The sequence below is a fragment of the Zonotrichia leucophrys genome, chromosome 10, assembly GCF_028769735.1.
Source record: "Zonotrichia leucophrys gambelii isolate GWCS_2022_RI chromosome 10, RI_Zleu_2.0, whole genome shotgun sequence".
In the NCBI taxonomy this organism is placed as follows: domain Eukaryota; kingdom Metazoa; phylum Chordata; class Aves; order Passeriformes; family Passerellidae; genus Zonotrichia; species Zonotrichia leucophrys.
In genome coordinates, this window is record NC_088180.1 from 5,406,742 (window position 1) to 5,426,881 (window position 20,140).

General features: G+C 42.4%; 2 protein-coding genes across 5 annotated transcripts in view; both read left to right on the forward strand.

The window, feature by feature from the left end:
* The window catches only part of TRPM1 (transient receptor potential cation channel subfamily M member 1), a 58,651-nt gene extending 54,881 nt beyond the window's left edge, over positions 1 to 3,770 (forward strand). Inside the window, exon 26 of the mRNA XM_064721851.1 lies at positions 1,811 to 3,770. Coding sequence (XP_064577921.1) covers positions 1,811 to 3,074 — 1,264 coding nt within the window. The 3' untranslated portion in view covers positions 3,075 to 3,770. The remainder of the gene's footprint in view (positions 1 to 1,810) is intronic.
* Positions 3,771 to 12,290: 8,520 nt separating this feature from the next.
* MTMR10 (myotubularin related protein 10) overlaps positions 12,291 to 20,140 on the forward strand; it is a 35,560-nt gene continuing 27,710 nt past the window's right edge. Inside the window, exons 1-2 of one of the 4 annotated variants that reach the window (XM_064721902.1) lie at positions 12,291 to 12,568; positions 13,826 to 13,886. In XM_064721902.1, the coding sequence (XP_064577972.1) occupies positions 12,515 to 12,568; positions 13,826 to 13,886 (115 nt within the window). In that variant the 5' untranslated portion in view covers positions 12,291 to 12,514. Of the gene's footprint in view, positions 12,569 to 13,825; positions 13,887 to 18,221; positions 18,298 to 18,469; positions 18,770 to 20,140 lie in introns of those variants that run through there. The other 3 variants (XM_064721903.1, XM_064721905.1, XM_064721906.1) reach the window with 3 other exon arrangements.

The following is a 20,140-nucleotide window of genomic DNA, read 5'->3' on the forward strand; positions in this document are numbered from 1 at the left end:
TAATATCTTCTTTATACCTGTGGCTGAGGGAAAATACAAAAGATTTTGATCTTGAAGAAAGCCACCACCAACTCAGAAACTGATCTGAATCCCAAATAACTATCTGAGCAGGTGCATCTCTCAAAAGAGCAAAGTTCTTGTTATTCCTTCTGTTTTGTCACTAAATCTGCTGGTTTGGGTAGCTTTGTTATAAGAGCATCTTTGCTTATGATTAATTGTGTACATCTTATCCATACGAGGATCAGAGTGATGCTTTTTATCCTCTTGAGAAAATTACTGCTTGCTGAGTTTCCAACAGTTCATCCAACCATGAGAAACATGTTGGAGCTTAATGACAAAAGCACTGAGGGTTCTGCCCTTGGACCTGTGGTTTACATGAGGGTCTGGCACTCACAACTGCTGAATTTTAATCTTGCCACAGATTCTCTTGCAGGCTTTGAACAAGGCATTTAGCTTTTCAGTGTGAACTTCCCCATATAAAAGATGGGGAATATTCCCATGTTAATCATTATGCTTGCTCTGAGGACTAGGTAGTGTTTGCACATTGCTGTGTAAGCACACAGTGCTAATGGCAGCAGCCTTTTTTACCAGGTCACTTGGCAGGACTGTTCCCAAAGGCTCTGCCTATTCTGTCAGTAGATCTAAGTAAGTCAAGAGATGGGGTCTTTTGTCACTTCCTTGAAATGAAGAAAAATTCTCCCTGTAATGAAAATCATACACATTTGAAACACTCTTTCACCTTAATCTGTCTCAGAGTATTCTGTTGATTAAGTACTCCAAATACATATTTATCTATATATCTATTTGAATCTTCATTTTAACATTTGTTATGAATTAGCTCTGTGAGCCGTATAATTCTTTAATAGATAAAATTCTTTCTCTTGAGAGAGGCCCTGAACATCTTGCATTATTATATTTGAAATCTGAGAATAGAGAAGTAAATTAAACCTGCTATTTGAGTAGTTTCTATCACACTGGTTATCCGTGGCAATTTGTCAAATTCCTAGGTATTGTGGCAGAGAATAAAGCAGGGCTGATAAGCCTCACTGATTCACTATAGTCTATGGCCACAAAGCAGATTTGCTTATTTCTTATGGCTCCTTGCTCCAGATGCTTCATCATCTTTTGTGTATGGGAGCAAGAAAACGTTCATTTAATTTCCACAGTAGATTTATTAGTGTATGATCTCTAAGCCACATTCCAGCTAATTATGTTTATATGCTTTTTTCTAGTACCATCGCATCCATTATGATATAAATGATAAAAAGAAAATGGGAAAAAGTATTATTTTAATTGAACTAGACAATAGTTCCATTCCCTTCAGCTGATACAAAATAGAAAGGTATTTCAAGAGCAAAAGCAATCCCATCAACACCAGTAAATGTTTCCCTCTCATGCAGCTGCAGAACCTGTTTTACAACATGCTTTGATGCTATTTTAAGTCACCCTGTGAGTATGCCATTAGAAAGTACTTTTCATGTAATTAATTTGATATTTCACAGTGAAAGAGAAAACAAGTGAGCACACAGTGGGTGGCACACGCAGAAATGCTAATAGAAGTCTGTCCCTAAGGGCTCTCTTGCCATGAATATAAGGGCAAAGTTCAAATACCCCTCTAATATGGTGTACAAAAAGCACGGATAACAAGAAAATGCTCCTGCTTTTGTTGCTACCCATAGGAAAAAAGAATAAGGCATGACAGACACCACAAAATTCTGCCTTAGGAAGAAATCAGGAGCTGTGTGCCTGTAATGGGTTACTGCACAATTCTACAGGTTCTGTTCTCTGCTTCCTTTCTCATACCCTACAGAGTTGAAAATATGTCGATGAGGCTAGAAGAGGTGAATGAAAGAGAGCATTTTATGAAAGCCTCTCTGCAGACAGTGGACCTGCGGCTGTCTCAGCTGGAGGAGCTCTCGGGCCGGATGGTGAACGCTCTGGAGAAGCTGGCGGGCATCGACAAAGCCGAGCTGACGTACACGCGCTCGCGGGCCTCCTCCGAGTGTGACGCTGCCTACCTGCTGAGGCAGAGCAGTGTCAACAGCTCTGATGGCTACAGCATGTACAGATACCACATCAGTGGCGACGAGCTCACCTTTGATGACAGCACCACGCCCATGTCACCGGCCATGCGTAAAAAAGCCCACTCTATTGGTACCAAAGAAGATGGAGCAGACCCAAGGATGCTGGCTCCAGAACACCAAACTGGACTCCACACCTCGAGTCCTAATGCAGTTGCTACAGCAGATCACAGTAAATCTGCACTAGAAATTGCACAGAATGTTTCCAGAGCCCATTCTGGCTCAGGTGGTTTGGGGAGTGAAAAGCAGGGGGTTTTCAGTAGTGATGGAATGATCCCTCAAAGTGTGAACCAGATGAATGCTGTTACGAACAGTCAGTCAGCAGCAGGACCAGATTTTCAGAACACTCAGTTAAAAGTAGAACGTACCAAGTTAGAAGCAACCATCTCTTATCCCTTGGACAAATCCAAAGCAATGCGCTATTTTCCTCCTGAAACTTTCAGTGCTTGTCAAACCACTATGATGAAGTCAAGGAGCTTTATATTTGCACAAGGTGGAAAGCTGGTTGGAGGAGTTAACAACTGGACCTCAGAGTACAGTACCATTATGGATCAGGTGTGTCCTTCTACAATTGAGCAGTGGGCCACGGAGTGGAAATACGAAGTTGAGCAGCAGCTTTCTCAAGAGCGTCCTCCAGAATACCCTGGGCTGATCTCTGAGGCAGAAAGGCAAGCAGAGGAGAAGCAGATGGACACAGATGATGACAGTAATGTTGCTGAAGCAGGTATGAGTGCCTCTTACACCTCTATGCCTGCCCCTGTCAAGGCTGAGAAGGAGAATTTCCTGTCAGCAAAGGAAGAAAGGACTCCTGGGTTCCCATCAGTACGCTCCAAGAGTTTGCACAGCCATTCCCGGAAAGCCAAGTCCGTGAAGGACAAATTAAATAGACCAGGACATGCCAGCAGTGTAACTAATTTGGTGGTAGCGTTTGGCAGTGCAACAGAAGAACAGAAAACCAGGCAAGAAAATGCATCCACAGAAACTGAATGTTAAGGTGGCTTATGGTCCCTGTTTTACCAACAGTTGAGAAAGCAAAGTGACAAATTGAACAAATTAGGGATTTTAAAATTAATTTCTAAAGAAGAATTGTGAATATATGTATTCCTCTTCTTTTAAAATTAATAGATGCATGTTCTGTTCTTAAATAAATGTTTGCTGGGTTGGGTGAAAGGGAGATGTTCTCTCAGGGGCAGATAAAAGGTAGGTACAGTCCACAGATGCCGAATATATAGATATTCCTTTGTTCCATTTCAGCCTCTCTCATAGGCTCATTTAATGCCAAGCTCATTATAAAGCTCTTAGAGGAAGAGCAATATTATAATGTAATAATTTTATCAGAAGATTTCTCAAACTGAACACATTTTTAACCAGCCTTAGTTTTATCCTTACTTATGCAGCTGGTTTCTTTGTAGCCATGGTGTTTTTTCAGATCCAAACAAAATTGTTGGAGGCAAGGAAAAATTATGCAGTCCCTTCTTTCACTTCTGATTTCATGCATGCTGCTCAGCTTCTCTTTCAGAATGGCATGACATGGCATTCTCATCCACTAAAATAGGTCAGACTGGCAAAATACAGTTGTGTTTGGAGAAATCTGACCTGGAAAGCCACATGTAGACATATTCTTAATCTGTCCTTGAACTTCAGTGGCATAATCTTGCTTTCAGTACCACATCTGTCCCCAACCCAAAGCATGCTGTGACAGCCTTAAACTGTTGAAAAACAGTGATCATTGTTTCAAAATGTTTTGGGAGATTCTAAGAATATCATGTACATAGATATTTTAATAATAGAAATCCAAGATCTGCTTTAGTATTTTGTATAAATGAGGATTACAACAGAAGTCCATGCAGACTTAGAAAAAGATTCTGACTTTTCTTAGATGCCTGCAAGTGAAAACAAATCAAAACAGAATGGGAAAGGTGTTCTGATCAGGTGAGATTTTGATCTTTGCTTGAAACAAATCTACTGTGACAAATTCATCTTCCATTTTGCAATTTCATTATGACACACGAGGAACAAGGAACAGTTTCTAGGAGTCTGTCTAAACAATATATAGATTTTCCAGATGAGAACAGAAATTCTTGTTTTTGAGTAAATTTTCTTGAGTAAATTTCAAAAACAAATGTCAAAGGAGAAAAAAGTCTCTACAGCAAAATTGTTTTGAGGACAAAGAGTAGAAATCAGCATCTGTAGTTCGTTGTATCCAGAGCACTTGTCTCTGCAGTGGCATTCTAAGTATTAGGTTTTGATCATTTTCTTCATAATAGCAGAGTGTTATTTGCCTCATTCTTCCCTGTTAAGTTTTAGGAATTTTGATTTCCCAAATATTCAGCACCTCTCTTCAACAGGGGATGCTTACCACTGGGCAGAGAATTTTGAAAATGAGTTAAAGGCAGAATACTAGTCCAAGGTTTATGCTTAACTCATTCATATGCTATTTTGAAAAGATGTAATTTTTTTTCACTCACCATCAGCCCCACAGTGCAGGTCTCAGTGTCCTCCTTGACAATGATGCTTACAGCATTTTGAAATGCAGAGATTGATGGATTGGCTTTATAAATGCATTAATGGCATCTGATTTGTATTGTTTGCATTATATTTTCATGCTCCATCCATTTTTATACCCTGAAGTACTGTTACTAGACTGAATGATCATGGAAAGTGCACAGACATTTCACACAGTTCAGTCATCATTTCTTTTGGATTTTTGCTATTTTGGTTCTTACCAGCAGGTTTACTGGTTTCACTGCTGTTGGAACAGTGTTGACATTTTGCTTTTTATGTGGGTTTCTCTTTTCTTCAACTTAGGGAACTTGACATTTTGTACAAACAGAATGACATTTGAAATTGTTTCACTTCCATGTTTACCTCTGTGTTACCATTCTGTGCAACTACATAGCCATTGTGTATATGTGGTTAAAATAGCCTCCAGTTTGCCAATGCCTTTTTATTGTTTGCCTGCACATTCACCAGAAATGGATTCATTACAAACACAAAGGGATGCAGCTTTTCAGCACTGTGCTAAACAAGCAGTATGCATTGTGGAATGGAATACAGTGTGTTGCATACCTCTTGTTACATTGTCTTTATAAAATGTGTGTTAATCATGCTTTTGACCACTTAATTTTTTTAGCACTTACATTGAAAATTTGTCTGATAGCATGTAGATTTCAAACAAAAATATTTTACCTTTGTATTTATATACTTCCTTTGTGTAAAAATATTTATAAAGAAACACATGAAAAATATGGTAAATGAATTCAATATACCAATTTTTTTCTCTATAATGTCCGAACACTTTACTAATCTGTTTCTTCTTATGCAGTGCATGGGCCAAACATCTTCTAATAATTTTTTTTTTCCTTAACAGTTGCCAGTAATTTTGCATAAAGTTTTCTACAGAGGGATGATTTTAAGAGGTTTGGATATTTTCTGTGTTCTCACACAGCATGAACTGAATGAAAACCTCTCTGCCACTACATGTGAAGTAACAACACTTTACTTGTTGGCAGAGTCATTTTGGACAAACAGCCATTTTAATAAGATTTAAATATGGTTTTGTATGTGCATAGAAGACTAATAATGGATTTGGAGCTCACTAAGCAGAATAATGACCAACACATTTGCATGTCTGCCTCCCTGCTTTCTTGAATAGTGGCTGAAAGGATGCAGGCAGAGAATTTGCATTTCTGAAGAGGCATGTTTAATAGTGCTTTTCAGGAAGATGTGTCCCCCTTCACTGCTAGGCATGTGGTGACTCCACAGCAATGTCATTGTGAATTCCATTGCCATGATTTATTGTGTGCTTGACCTATAGTGAAGCAAGTCAAGCTGAAAGGGTGTGTACTCTAGGGCTATGTCTGTGCAGAGATATTACTCTGAGGTAATTCAAATTGGTTCATCTTACAGTATCTTGCAATACAAACATTTCCCTTTCCCCCAAGGCAAATGTTTTCAACACAGTGACTAATTGTCATATTCACAAAGGCAGGTTCATGACCCTACCACCTGATTCCATGAGTTACCCCTTTTTACATTGCACCATTCAGGGACTAGCTTAGCTTTGCCCTCAGCCTCTCCTGTTGCAGAGTCACTTTATCCATTTTAGAAGCTGGAGATCAATACCTGAGAATAAAGAAAGTCCATTTTCCATATTATTTACTAATTCATTAAAGTAGCCATTGAAACCTTCCAACTATGGTTTCTCTGTGCTGCTTATCTGGATGATTTCCAAGGTTCTGTGCTTGGCATCTTCAGCAAAATATTTATCTGTTCTTCCAAATAAAAAAGAACATATCTGCAAGGCCTTGTCAGGAAACAGGAACATGAGGAAGGTGCATGACCAAGGATGTTAAGAGGATCATTTGCATTAGCTCTGCAAGATGAATAACAGGAGTGTGCCCTGTCACAGGTGTTCTGGGCTGACACAAAGGCAGTGTGCTGCTGGAGCCCTTCATGTGGAGCAGGTGAGTTTTCCAAATGACAGCAGTCCTTGGACACAGTGCTGGGGTCCCACAGATGCTTCTGCAGCACTGTCCTGTCCAGCAGGGCACTTCTGCCTGAATTAGTGTTGCACTCAAAAGCTGTTGGGAGCCTTAGATGTAAAGTTAAGAATTTATTGTTGGTGTAACAAGTTTTAACACTCTAATATATTAATTGTTATTAGTTTAGATCCATCTAATTAGAGAAGAGACAAGAAGAAAGAACAGAAAAGAATACTACTATGCTACTAATAGAAAACCAGAAAAAGCTAAAGTTATTCAATGTACACTTCCTACTATCTACCCTTTATTTTGATGTTTATTGACACCTGCTCTGATCCTCTGGGGCTAATGGTCAGTGGCTACAGTGAGGATAGTGAGGACACACTGCCAGCTGTCAGCATCCCAGATCCTCTGTAGGGTGAGCATGAGTTCATGTTGTTTCTTTGTCTTTATTTTTTACTACTTTAGGGGCATTTTTATGAGAGCTACAAAGTTATATCTTGTTTTTCATCACTGGCCTTTAAATCCTACAAATAAACCTGAATTTCTTCATCATTAGAACAATTTCTTTCACAGCTAAACAAATGAGGGACAGCTCGAGGCAGGTTAAGGCAAGTTCAGACAAAGCAGTCCTGACAAGCCTCAGTCCTGAGGCCTGACAAAGTCAGCATAAAGCCTGTGGCCTGTTACTAGCACTGACAATTAGCCTCTGTTTGCTGGGTTATGAGGCTACATTAGCCCTAGGGGTGTTTTCTTCTCACAGCAACCATTGTAGATAAATATTCTACCACATGCAGCAGTCACCTAAGCTGAAAATTCAGCCTAATTGTGGATTTTGAACCCCTGCTGTGATCCATCATCAGACAGGAAGGCAAAAGTGATGTAAGGACGTGGTTGATGTGGCCATTTAAAGACCATTTCAAATGGTGCCAGGCACAGGAGTTTGGGGTAGGCATAAAGCAGTAACCAGCTGTACTTTTTGCATTGTAGGCTGACAAATCACAAGCCTTGGGAGGAGTGAGACAAACACTACAGATTTTCTTAAAACTGCAGTTTTATTTTGTTTTTGCCAACTTTTAGCCTTATCTGCAGAGTTTGATATGGCAAAGTGGTGCTTTATGGTTGATGCCCTCTATCTTTACAATGGATGTAAGGTTTTAAATTATTCTTTGCAGATTTTAAGCTGAAATATTTAAGTGCTGGTGTCCACCTAGTGCTTAGTGTTGGAGTAGTGAAAAAGAGAGTGCATAATTTCATGTGCCTGCTCCTCTTTTGTCTCTGCTACATGAGCCCCCAGTAAAACCACAGTGCTTCATCCTGCATGGCTCTAGATGCAAGCACCTCCCTTTGCCTACCCTAACTGGACTGCTGTGCTCAGCTATCACCTGAGCAAACCAACAGCCTTCAAAAAAGGCCATGGAAAAAGATTCGATTCTAGTTTAGAAGCACCAGTAATGTAATAATCACTATTACAATTCCTGTGTGAAATAGTCCAAGCCAAAGTAGAACACTGTGCCATGAACAGCACCCAGTAACTCCAGGCAAGTAAAACCTACACAATGGTTAACAAGGAAGGTGCCCTTACCTGGCATAGCAAAGCTCCATATCATTAAACCTCCACACAAAGAAGACACCCTCCCCTTCACAGATCTGCCTTGCAAAGGAGGCTTCTTTCCTGAGATACCTCAAGAAACTTCTTGCATGGTTTTTATGTCTTTTGTATATATTTGGCCAAGACTGTCAAATTTGCTGGTTTATGTATGTAAACACATTTTAAATGTTCTTCTCCTAGGTCTTCATCAAGGACATTCAGGGATGACTGGGTTTTTTACCAACTGCTTAATAAATTTAAGGCATTATGTTTTTATTCTGTAAGAGGTAATACAGATCTGTAGGGGTGGCTCCCTCACAAGTCCCCAGAGTCCCACACTTCTGAGTGCAGGCTGAGGCAACTTGGGTGCACAAACCATTGAGTGCAGAAACAGAGAGGTGTCCAGGTAAAGTAATAAACTGCAGCACTTTCAGGGAGAAATAGAACTGACTTCCATCAGTGAATCCCTGACTTTGCAGGCTTGCTGCACACTTGCTGTAGCTCTGGGCACATAGCTCTGCTGTGAAATCAGACAACACTTGTGTCTTTTTGTCTTGGAGTTCAAACCAATAATTGAACCAGTCTTCAGAGAGCTATGAAAACATGGAAGTTGCCATAGAAATACAGGCCTGGAAGAGATCATCTGCACTAGGCAAGTTCAGCTATGTCAATAGCATCAGTGGCAGATGGTGGTCTAACCTGTTCTTGAATATGCTTAATGAAAGCCATTCTCTAATCTGCTGAGATCAAAAGGGACCATTGTGAAAATCTGTTGTGATTTAACCCCATGCCTCATGCATTGCATAAGCCAGAGCACTTCCCCAGCCACAGAGCTGCCTTGGGAGGTTGGAGCAGAACTTTGAGGAAGGTGCCTAATATGAGTGTGCACTGAACACAGCAGGTTCTGCACCCCAGCCATTGCTGACAGATAATTATCTGCACTGTCACAAACAGAGGCACTGTGTGTAAAAAGAGCCCTGGGAGACAGGCACACAGTGTTGGGGGTGACACCACTGGGAGAACAGGCCAGGCTGCTTCTCAGAGAGTGGCCAAGAGAAAGGGTCCCGGCCAGGCTAGCACACAGGAGATACCACTGAATAACAAGGTAGAGGCAAGGAAAATAACTGTGCTGAGTAAAAAAATTTATTTTTTAAATAATGAGAATAACAACAGACATCTGCAATCTTTTCAGTTTAGCTGGCTTTGTTGCACAGCTGTCTTCCCACTGTTATTTCAAGATTGCTCTCATAGACAATGGCGTTCTCAAAAATCTCTGGCTTAGCAGAGCTGTTTGAAAAAAGTGAGTGAGTGAGGCAGAGCTGGGATGGCCAGAGATGGGCAGGCAGCTGAGTTCATTGCCAAAAAGGAGCCAGAGGATTGCCCTGCCTGCACTTTTGCCTTGTCTGCCCTGCCCTGCCTGCCTATCCTGCCCTACTTGCCTGTCCTGCTCTGCCTGTCTGCATCTCACTGCAAGTTGTGGCAATTAACTTGCTTCTCCAAAGTACTCAATTCGGCCAAATCAGCCTTCTTCTCCTACTGGCACAGAACTCTTTCAGTGGAAACTTGCAACCAGTTCCAGTAGCAAACCTCATAAATCTTGTGAGAGCTTAGTTTTGATTTTGTTTTTTTCAGAACAGCACTGCAATTTCAATGTGTCAGTGCAGTCCTTAATGGAATTTTTTGCTATCCTGTGATCATCCTCTCATGAGTAAGATTACTTTTGCAGCTACCCCTAAAAAGTCTCTGTGCTGATGCAGAAATACTCTTAGAATTCTGACATGGTGTAAATAATAGTAATTTTTAATATCACTGGCAAATTTATCAGGTGCAATAACAAGTCTGGGTAATTTCTGCCTTCCTCACCCCCTCACTTTCTCTTCCCCTCTTTTTGAGTTAAATTCCCTTTCACCAGTGTTCTGAATATGAACAAAAACTTTAAAGAAGGATAAAGATAAGGGCTAGTGCCGCAGTATTTCTCACTTATCAAACATCCAAAGGATTTAGGTTATGAAAGCGGATGAGAAGAGCTGTAGTTTGCTCTCACAGCACTCAGCTCTACACCATCAGCAGCATCTGCAGCACAGTGTACTCTCTAAAATGGACTGGGGCATGAGGTCATGCCAGGCTGAATAATCCCACTTACACAAGGATGTTTCCATCACAAAATAAAAATAGAGGATAAAGTGAAGGGCATTGTCTGCCATTAGCAATAAGATGGGACCCTTGTGCAAGGAGCTGCACTTGTTTTGAGAAGTACACTGGGATTGGTTTTATCTTCTCTTTTCTATCCACAAGTGTAAGAGCAGGGTGCTCCCTCCTGGGCTGTTGAACAGCATTAAATGTATGCACGGAGCTTTCCTCAGTCTAGGCAGGTGCCAGTGAATTCCCTCCCCACTGTTCAGTCAAACCTTTCTGCTGCAAGCAGTAGGGCATCTCCTCTGAATTGTGGGATCCAGATTGTGCCCTAAATTACATTCTTTCACTGACCACACACCCTCAGACTTCACAAAAAATCCCAGGTTTTATAATGCAATATGATATACTTTCTATTAATGAGGGAAGATCTTGACTTTGCAGCTGATGTTGAGTATTGTATGTGTCATTTTGTGTCTAAAATGTTTTTCTGGAGGCCTCACCACTATGCTGTAGCAGGCCTTTACAAATGTTACATTGTACATGAGCTATTCCATTTTCATGACAGTATGCTGACCAAAATTATGCTTTTTAATATGGTGAGGCTGCAAACCACCAGCAGTTTGATTGTCAGGTCCTGGCCTTCAACCCCCACCCCTAAAGCATGGTCCTTGCTGTGAACTCTGCTTGACACACAGCTGGAACCATGACTGTGGGGCAGCAGCAGCCAGGGGCCAGCCCTTCTTACCCTACTGAACGCTTCAGATCTGGCTCCAAGATCTGGAGAGACCTGCTGGCTTAACCCAGTTCCCTTGTGACTGGATCATCAGCAGGAGAACCCAGACTCTCCCCCTTCCCTAGATCTCACAGCTGACAGACTGTGTATTCCTGATCTGGGGTTCTACATTAAACCACATTTCCACCCAAACTGTTGCTTTGTGTAGGAGGTATTTTCACTGTGGAGGCCAAGTTTAGAACAGTCATAATAAAGTACGGACCTTTATGGGTGCCACAGGCCACTAAGCAAACATGAGCAGCTACTCAGTTTCCTACTTAAAAGAGATAGCAGTGATGGATTTTGGCAGTTTAGGTGCCTGTGTTATTTCCATGTTCTGGAGAAGTTCAGGTGAACAACACATGAGTGCCTGGAAAGCTTAAAGGGAGTTACAATGATATTGGATCAACATCCAGCTCCCAGTCAGCAGGGCTGCAGAGTGGGAGGGTGACTGAGCAGCTGCCTCGGGCATCATCCAGCCCTCAAAGAATCACACAGAATATGCTGAGTTGGAAGGGACCCACAAGGATCGTGGAGTCCAGCTCCTGGCCCTGCACAGAACCATCGCCAAGAGTCACATCGTGTGCCTGAGAGGGTTCATACACACCACAGCTGTAATACATACACCTTCTGTAAAGGGTGCCAGGGGAAGAACTCCATAGCAGTAAGTGATTCACAGAACGTTATGGACTTAGGATGGAGCATCGATCAAAACCGTGCCACGGCCAGGGGCACCTTGGACTGGAACAGGTGCTCAAGGCGTGACAGAACCTGGCTGTGAACGCTGCCAGCGACGGAGCAGCCACGGCCTCCGTGGGCAGCCTGTGCCAGTGTCTGACCAGCCCCTCTCTCCTCCATGCCGGAGCTGGATTTCACCGCTGCCTTACGAGCCAGCCCTGGGTAGCGGTAACTCCTGCAGGCCCCGGAGCGGGGGGTTCAGTTCCCACGGAGCTCTGAGGCAGAACCGCGGCAATCCTGTGCTCCGATAGGCGGCCCCGCCCGCCGCAGGCCCCGTGTTCCCGGGCAGGCCGGGGCCGGCGGGGCGGTGACCCGGCCCCGCAGTGCGGCCGTGCCGGGGCTGCGCGGTGCCGCGGACCGGCCCTCCCCGCCGGGCCGCTTGTTCCCTCCGCGCCGCCGTACGCGGCCACAGCCGCGCCCGCCCCTCACGGCCCAGCCCGGCCCGCCGGGGCCGCCGCCCGCCCGAGGAGCCGCTGGGCCGGCTCGGGGAGGCGGAGGGAGCCGCGGGGGCTCCATGCGGGGCGGCAGCGGCTCCAGCCCGGGCCTGCCCAGGCCGCTGGCTCCTCCCTTGGGGAAGGAGGGTGCGCCGGGGCCGCCCCCGCGGTGTGACGGGGAGCGCAGCCCGAGCGGCCGCGGGCGCCGGGCCTGAGCCGGCGGGCGTCGGCACCACCTCCGCGGCCCGGCCCGGCCCGCCCGCCCGTCGGCGGCCACAATGTTCTCCCTCAAGCAGCCCAAACCCACCTTCAAGTCGTACCTTCTGCCTCAGGTAACCGCCTTTTGCTGCCATTACCGACCTGCCCTCCCTGCCCTGCCCTGCCTGCCCCGGGCCGTCCCTATCCCTGGCCGAGGTGCCGCCGGGGGCTGTGCCCGCTGGCCCGGGGGTGGTGAACAGCACCTGCAGAGGGGCTGCCGGGTCCCCGAGCCCTCCGTGGCACCGGGAAACAAAAGCTGCGCAGCCGGTTCGGGGTGCAGCCCCTCGGCCTCCGGGTCCCCGCGCCGCACACGGACAGAGCCCGCACGGCGGTCTGTCCGGAAGCCGGACTTGTATCAAAATAAAGTCTCGTGTTCATTAAAATCGGCCCGTGGCAGATTATTTTGGAAAGTTGTGAGTTGTGCTTCAGGTGTTTGGGCTCGCTTTGCTCGCAGCGCTGGGCGGGATGAGGAGAAAGCAGCGGGCAGCTGTGCAGATAGTTAAACTCTCACTTGTAGCCACCACTTCATGTTTAGAACGTGTCTGATGGCATAAATAAGAAACAAAGTATATCTATCAATTATGTATAGCGCATATAGTACTGAGTATGTCGAGAACCACCAGGACTTTTTGTCTCATCTGGATGTGCACTTGACACAAAGTGGTGTTTGTTTACTTTAGACAAGACAGGACCTCTTCTAGCAACATGTTTGACATGTTGACTCATTTTTGGTTTTTTCCCAATTTCTTAGTAGAAGTGAGATGTCGATGTAACACAGTTCTGGATATTCCTTGTCCTGGGAAATGGTTATATTGCTATCATTGTAGGAAATGTGGGTTATTTCACTAAAGGTTCCAGTCTTTTTATAGGAGATTTTAATTTTTAACGTTTGAAACTGAAGTGCAAGTAGGCATATGCATGTTCTAGGCCTTAGGTTTCTTTGAAATCTTTCCTATGTTGGAAAGCTGTGCATGTTAGAAGTTAGTAGAGTTACTTTGAACTTGAGTGTCTATATCTGTAAAACTTGTTGCAAATCTTGGGCCATTATGGAGTATCAAGCCAAATTGTTTTTTGTTCATCCTGAGACTTGTTATAGTTTGGGTTACTCAATTTGTTAAACATGAATATTTTAAATATTTTTTATTCTTTTGGTACAAATGTAAATGCCCTCAAAACTGTTAAAAACTCTTTCTATGACTGGATTCCAGCTCCTTAAGGTGAACCTTTTCGCTTAAAACAACTTTCTCTTGTGTACAAGCAGGTCAAGCTTGTGTCTGACTGTAAAGTTCTGAGCCTTCAGTTAATTATCTCTTTTTTTTTTTTTATTTCAGGCTGATGAAAATATAGCATCAGAACCAAGGATTAAAAAACTGGAACCAGTACTTTTACCAGGTAGGCATGAATAAGGAATTTGACAAATACCTCTGTTGGTGTTGATTTTGGTATATTTTAATCTTAGCATTGTTCATTGAGGGAATATTGCTTTTGAGGAGAAAAAGGTAATGATACTTGTTTCTGTAGAAACTTATTCTAACACACCTGAAACACTAAATAAGTACATAGGCAGTTTTGCCTGTGTGATGCTGTACTACATATAGAATAATGTCTTGGTTTTATTATGAGTATTGGAAATTAAACCACTGTTGAGTGTTTTTGCATTCTTGATAACTTTCAGAAGAGTACTGGTAATTACACTTTTATCAGACAGATTTTACCTGTGTGCATAACCCAGTAGCAAAGCCTGTGTCAGAGTCTTCATTTAAAATAAAAGAAAATAGTCACAGAATTTCCAGTATGTGGGTATGATTGACTTCTGTATTGGAAAACTTGTAATGCCATCTTTATTCATGTACTCTTATTGAATATGGTGCTGTTAGGTAAGTTTGGAATTTGTGTCTTCAGACCGACAGAATAATATTTTTGGAGTGTGGATGAAATAAAGAGATGCTTTTATTACTGTTCATCATAACATATTTATAAAAATGTAGGGTATTAATGACATCCATATTTTAAATAATAAATAATCTCTGGTAGATGACAGTTTGAGCAATGAGGATTTCTAAAAGCCTTTTTTCAGGCATGGAAGGAACAATCTACTGTTCCCAAGATTACTTTCACTGCAAACTGTACATCACAGTAATAAATTTGGCTTGCAGTTCCTAAGGATAATTTTGAGCGTAAAACAATGTCATACTACAATTTTTTTCTCATCATTCAAAATGTATGTTTAAAAATACGAATTTATGCACACACTGATGTAAGTATAAACAACTCTAAAAAATTATTTCTGTCACTGCTTTACATGGGCCTGTTGCTAATTAAGCAGTACTAATTGATATGTGATATGGGCCAGTGTGGTACCTAGGAGGCTGAACTACTGTGGCAGAGGTTCAACTGAAAGAGTAAATAACAACTGCCTGACATTCTTCATGAAACAAAAGAATGCAGAGTTTGCTTGAGGCATAAATGCCCTAAAATACATTGCTGAGATTGCTTGATATTTGAAATAGTTATATTTTCATGCTTGCAAAACCTCTGCTTACCACTTGGCATCTCAGTGATTGTGTTGCAGTTGATTTTCATCCAAGGCCTTTGACTCACAAGGAAGTGACTGCATGTTCTTCTCTGAGACATTCCTCAGCAACTGCAGGGCAGTGCGAGAGTGCTGTGCTCCAAATGCAGCACAGCTTGCCTGTGCTGTGGGACCTGGCCAGGAGCAGTCACAAAAAGTAATTTCTGTGCTGCCACTTCTTGCAGTGTGGTTCATGCTCTATTTGTGGAACTCCAAAGTACTCTTAAAATGGTGTGACTGGGTTTGTTTTTCTCAACTGGCTTGTATTTATTCCCTCTTTGCATTATTTTCCTTGTTTGCACGCTCTTTGAAGTCAGCATTTGATGACTTTTGGGACATTTGTAGTAAGTTGCCTCAAGTTATGTAGAAGCCACAGTATGAGGTACCACAGATTTTAATTTCCACTTCCATATCATTCTAAGGTATTATTTTGAATTATTTAAAAATAAGATTCACTGCTCTGTATAGCCACAGAGTAGCTCTGACAAAATCTGTTCATGACTCTGTATGAGAGTTGGGAGGGTGTTAGAAGTGACTTATTTAAAATTACCTAAATGCAATTCTTCCTGTTTGAAGTTAAGCACCAGCCTGAAGACATTTTTTTTGTTTCTGTCATCAGCTGTGCTGTGGAAAAGTGCATAAACAAGTACACTTTGTACTGTTGGATAGACTGGCTTGTGGATTTGTCATAGCCCGAGTTACTGGCCAAATTCCAACTCATTTAATTATATTAAGGCTGACTTGCACTTCCTTGTACATACAGTTTCACTATGGCATTCCTAATACCCTATCCTTAACAATTGTGTGAAATTGCTTTTGCTCTCAGGAACAGAGATAAACCTGAGTGGCTGAATGTTTGTTACGCTTTTTAAGGAGTGGAGTTTTTAAGGAGTTCTTTTGGAATTAAGTTACATTAGCACATGTGGGTACTGGCTTTAGTAATCTTTAAAACCTGCAAATGGTTGTATTAAACTTTTGATTCCTAAAACTTGGTGACTCTGAGGGAGTGGCTTGCTTACTAATTCCAAAGGAGCTAAATACCCTGCTGTCTAACTTGTATTTCTGTGCAGTGAAGGTTAGGACAAGGAGTTACAGGCTAGGAAATAATACATCTGGTTAGAAAATGAAGTGGTTTTTACTTGAAAAAAGAAAATTCATTGCAATCAACTTTGAGCCTATAGAGTTTGTTTTGAAAGTTTCCTCTGTAGTCCAGAGCCCACATCTCATCAGAATTTGGAGCAAAAGCGTGTATTCTCATGGAACTGTATGCCCTGAGGAGGCTGTTTATTGGGAAAAGGAACAAATATCATTTAAAACAAGTGAAAACCTTGGTTGTAAGGGACAACTCTGATACTGCAATAGGGAAAAGCAAGTAGTTTTATAGAATTTGGTATAATTTCATTGCAAAACAGATGATACAGGTTTGAGGTGGAGTTATAAAAACGTTTTCTTTTTCTTTCTGCTGTTCTGTTTTTCTAGTGTTAGCTCTGTGAGTGACAGTTTCTGCAGAATTAGTTAAGAGTTGGCCTCTGTAACAGTTTCCCTTTCTTCCCCTTTGTTTGTGTACATTGCTAGTTTTATAAGCATGTCAAAGAGGAAAATTACAGAAATAGCAGGTAGTCCAGCAGTCAAAGTGCCTTGCCTGGCTGGTCGGAAATTGGTCTGTTTACCTTCGGGGAGTGCGAATTCACGTTGTTAAACCTGAAGGTGTGTTTTGTTCTGGGGATCAGCTGTAGCCTGTTTTCCACAACTGTGTCTGTAGCGTTTCCAAGTCATCAACCTGATCATTGAAAAAACCTGTCCAGCACAAGTGGGCAGTGAATGCAGCGAGTCTCTGTGTGTGAATGGCAGAGCAGCGAGCAGAGGTGCAGCACAGGGAGGGACAGTGGGCCAGTCTGGTGTCTCTACTGGAACCAGTGCCACACTGTGGTTTGGGCAACACCAGGCAACGAGATCCTCCCTGTTGCTCACACAGGGCGTTCTGCAGCAGATTATGTAACCAGTGGAGCATCTGATTGTCACCCAGTGTGCTAATTTACTAGTAGATTAAGATTGTAGTTGTTACCTGTTTTTTATAGAAAGGCTGGAAATGGTTATTAAATTATAGACTAAACTGAATTACAATAATAGTTTTTCTCTTAAAGGCTTGTTCATGCTAAAGCAAGTTCAAGGTGCAGTGGTGGTGAGGTGCTGCTGAAAGCAGCTGTGCACAGGCTGTTGTGTCTGCCCGGTTTCGTGGTCAGATGACAGAAGTGACCCTGAGGGCTGTCACCGGTGTGGGGTGGGTGACCAGCAGGGCACAAGCACAGCTGGGCAGGGACAGCTGTCTCCTCTGGCTGCCGGTGGCACCGAGGGACAGGGGAGCAGGGCAAGCAGCTCCAGCTGCTCCCTCTGCAGCGTGGGGAATATCCTCTTGCAGGAGCCTCGTGGGACACCCGAGTGAGGAGTCACAGGATATCACAGAAACAGTGCTACCGTGTCCAGTTCCTCTCGCTGGATTTGTCTTACTTGGGTTTATGCTGTTGCTTTCTATAGCTGTGTAAACGTTTATCACCCACAGCTTCACAGGGTAACAAGTTCCATACTTTAATCATATGCTGTTAGAACTCCTTTTAATAGATTTATTTTTCTGAAATTACCACCATCCTTTGGATAAATCCTAGTTCTTGTAGGGCACAGCAAACATCAGGCCATATTCCTCCATTTCATGCAAGTTGTGATTTTTAGACATGTGTTCTATGTCCACTTTGTTTTGCCTCCTTTTGGCCTAATTGTCTCAGTAGGTCCTTAAAATGAAGTTTCTCATATCTGTAATCATCTTTTTGATTAATTCTGAACGAGTTCCTGTTTTAGGCTGAGATGGAATTATGTATCCTGTTCAAGATTTTTGCCATTGAATATATTCGGCTTTTATTTAATAATGCTGATTGACTTTACCACTTGTTTTTTTGATATCTGTTGGCTTTTTTATATATATATGCCTTTAGAAAGGCAAGTGACTGTAGAAATTTAATTTTGTGAGGTTTTTAAGACTGTATCATGGAAAGATTTAATCTTTTAGAAGAGTCTGTTTCTCTCGCAAGTTAGCTCCCAGCTTTTTTGGTTTTTTTCCTGCTTTCTGCAATTCCTTGTTACATTGAGTCATGTGTTCCAGAGCAGCTGCAGCACATCATGTGATGTGAGAGGGAAACTCGCTGCTCACTGAGGCACCCTGGCGCGGTGCTGCCCCAGGTAGGTTCTGCCGACCCTGCGCCTGTTCCCCGGCGTTTCCTCTGCCCCGCGGTGTGCCCGGCCGGGACGGGGGTTCTGCGAGCCGGGGCCCGGGTTAATGAGGTTAATGAGGTTAACGGGCTTAATGAGTTACCCCCGCGATCTGTCGGGTCTGCCCCGCTTGGCTCTTAGCAATCAGTTTGCCTTAGTGCCTCCGAGGGAAAACTGGGGTTGTTTACTTGGTACGAGTGCTGTGCTGTCGGTGCCTTTTCCTGTGGCTGTTTCTGGAATGAGGTGCTGATATTCAGGAAGGCATTACCGGATCTGCCGAGGGTGTGTGAGTGCTGCTGGTGAGCAGCGAGAGCCTGTCCGTGCTGATCGCCCCTGAGCAGAACTTGCCCGAAGGCAGCTCCTGATTCTCATCCCCAGTGCTCTGGAGAGCTCGCCCAGGCGCCCTCCCTGTGCAGCTGAGTAAGGCTCTTCATATTGCAGGGTCAGGCTTTTTCCCTGCATCAAGTTTTTTATTTGAAACTGAGGGTTACTGTGAAAATTCATTTGTTTGTTTTTAAAATTAAGAGGTGATATAAAAAAGAAAGCAAAAAGGTTTTGTAGCTGCAACTTGTTTTCACAAATCAGTGTCATACAAGAGCATGAAATTATTTTCAGCATTTAAGAATGGCCAGATTAGAAGATCAGAATGGCAATTTGGAAAATAATGCAATTCCCTGAAGCTTTTTAAAAGTAGATGTTTCAGGTTTTTTTGTTGTCTGTACAAAGATTGCCAGAAGTTTTATGTAAGTTATGAGAGTTTTGAATTCTGGATTTGAAGCCTGAAACAACAGGTTTCTGCAAACTAGTTTTTCATACTGCAAGAAGTTTAAAATGAAGCAAACATTTGACTTAGATTTAGAATGAGATGTCACTTACAGTAAGTATATACTAAGTACTCTTTTCTGTTACAGCTTTTTTGTTTGTTTGGCTCAAAATAAATTTTCAGACGTGGTTTGGGTTCAGTTAATTGCTTGTTCTGTGTTTGGGTTTGATTTTTTTAAGGACATAAGTACAACCAAGGCGGTCTGAATGCAGAATCTAAGTACCAGATACAATCTTAGAAGTAGACTTTGCTGGATGGAGGAATTTTGTCCTGCCTTTTATTATAAAAGGCATTTCTTAAAGCTTCTGACTAGTAATATATTTTAGTATTTGTAAACATCTGCAAAAATAATTTCCTATATGCAACAGATTAGCCATAGGCCAATATGAGAATATTTCCTTGAAGCTAGAAAGATGACTCTCTTTTAAAATTAAGTATTTTAATGTTTTTACATGTGCATTTTGCAAAGAAGTTATGAAATAATTGGTTTCTGCCCACTCTGCCCACACTTTAGTGCTACAAGCCATTTAAATCCAGTAGATTCTGAATTGTCATCTGTCCAAGCTACTAGGGGTTTTGTCTCTTGGCAATTATATTTTCTTCCAATGAAGCAAGTCTTCAGTGAACTGGTTCCAAACTAATTTCTAAACAAATACTTCTGTATTAATTTATTTGTTAAGCCAAACCTGTATAATTTAACAAAGACTCAGTAGTACATTAGCAGTTCAGCGTCTATAGCTTGTATTGGTAACATAGTTATGAAATAACAAGCTGAAAACCTCAGTCTTCTCAAATTGTTCCTGATTATATTGTTTTGGCAAAGTCAGGGTTTGGGAATCTGTAGTTTATGTAGCCAGAGTTAAAAATATGCAAACACTAAACACACTCCCTGGTCACTGGCCTGTCTATTGTTCACATTACAGAACTCTGACCAAATCATCGTTAAAACTCTTGCTGGAGGGGTCTGGTGACAAGAGTTTATTTTAATTT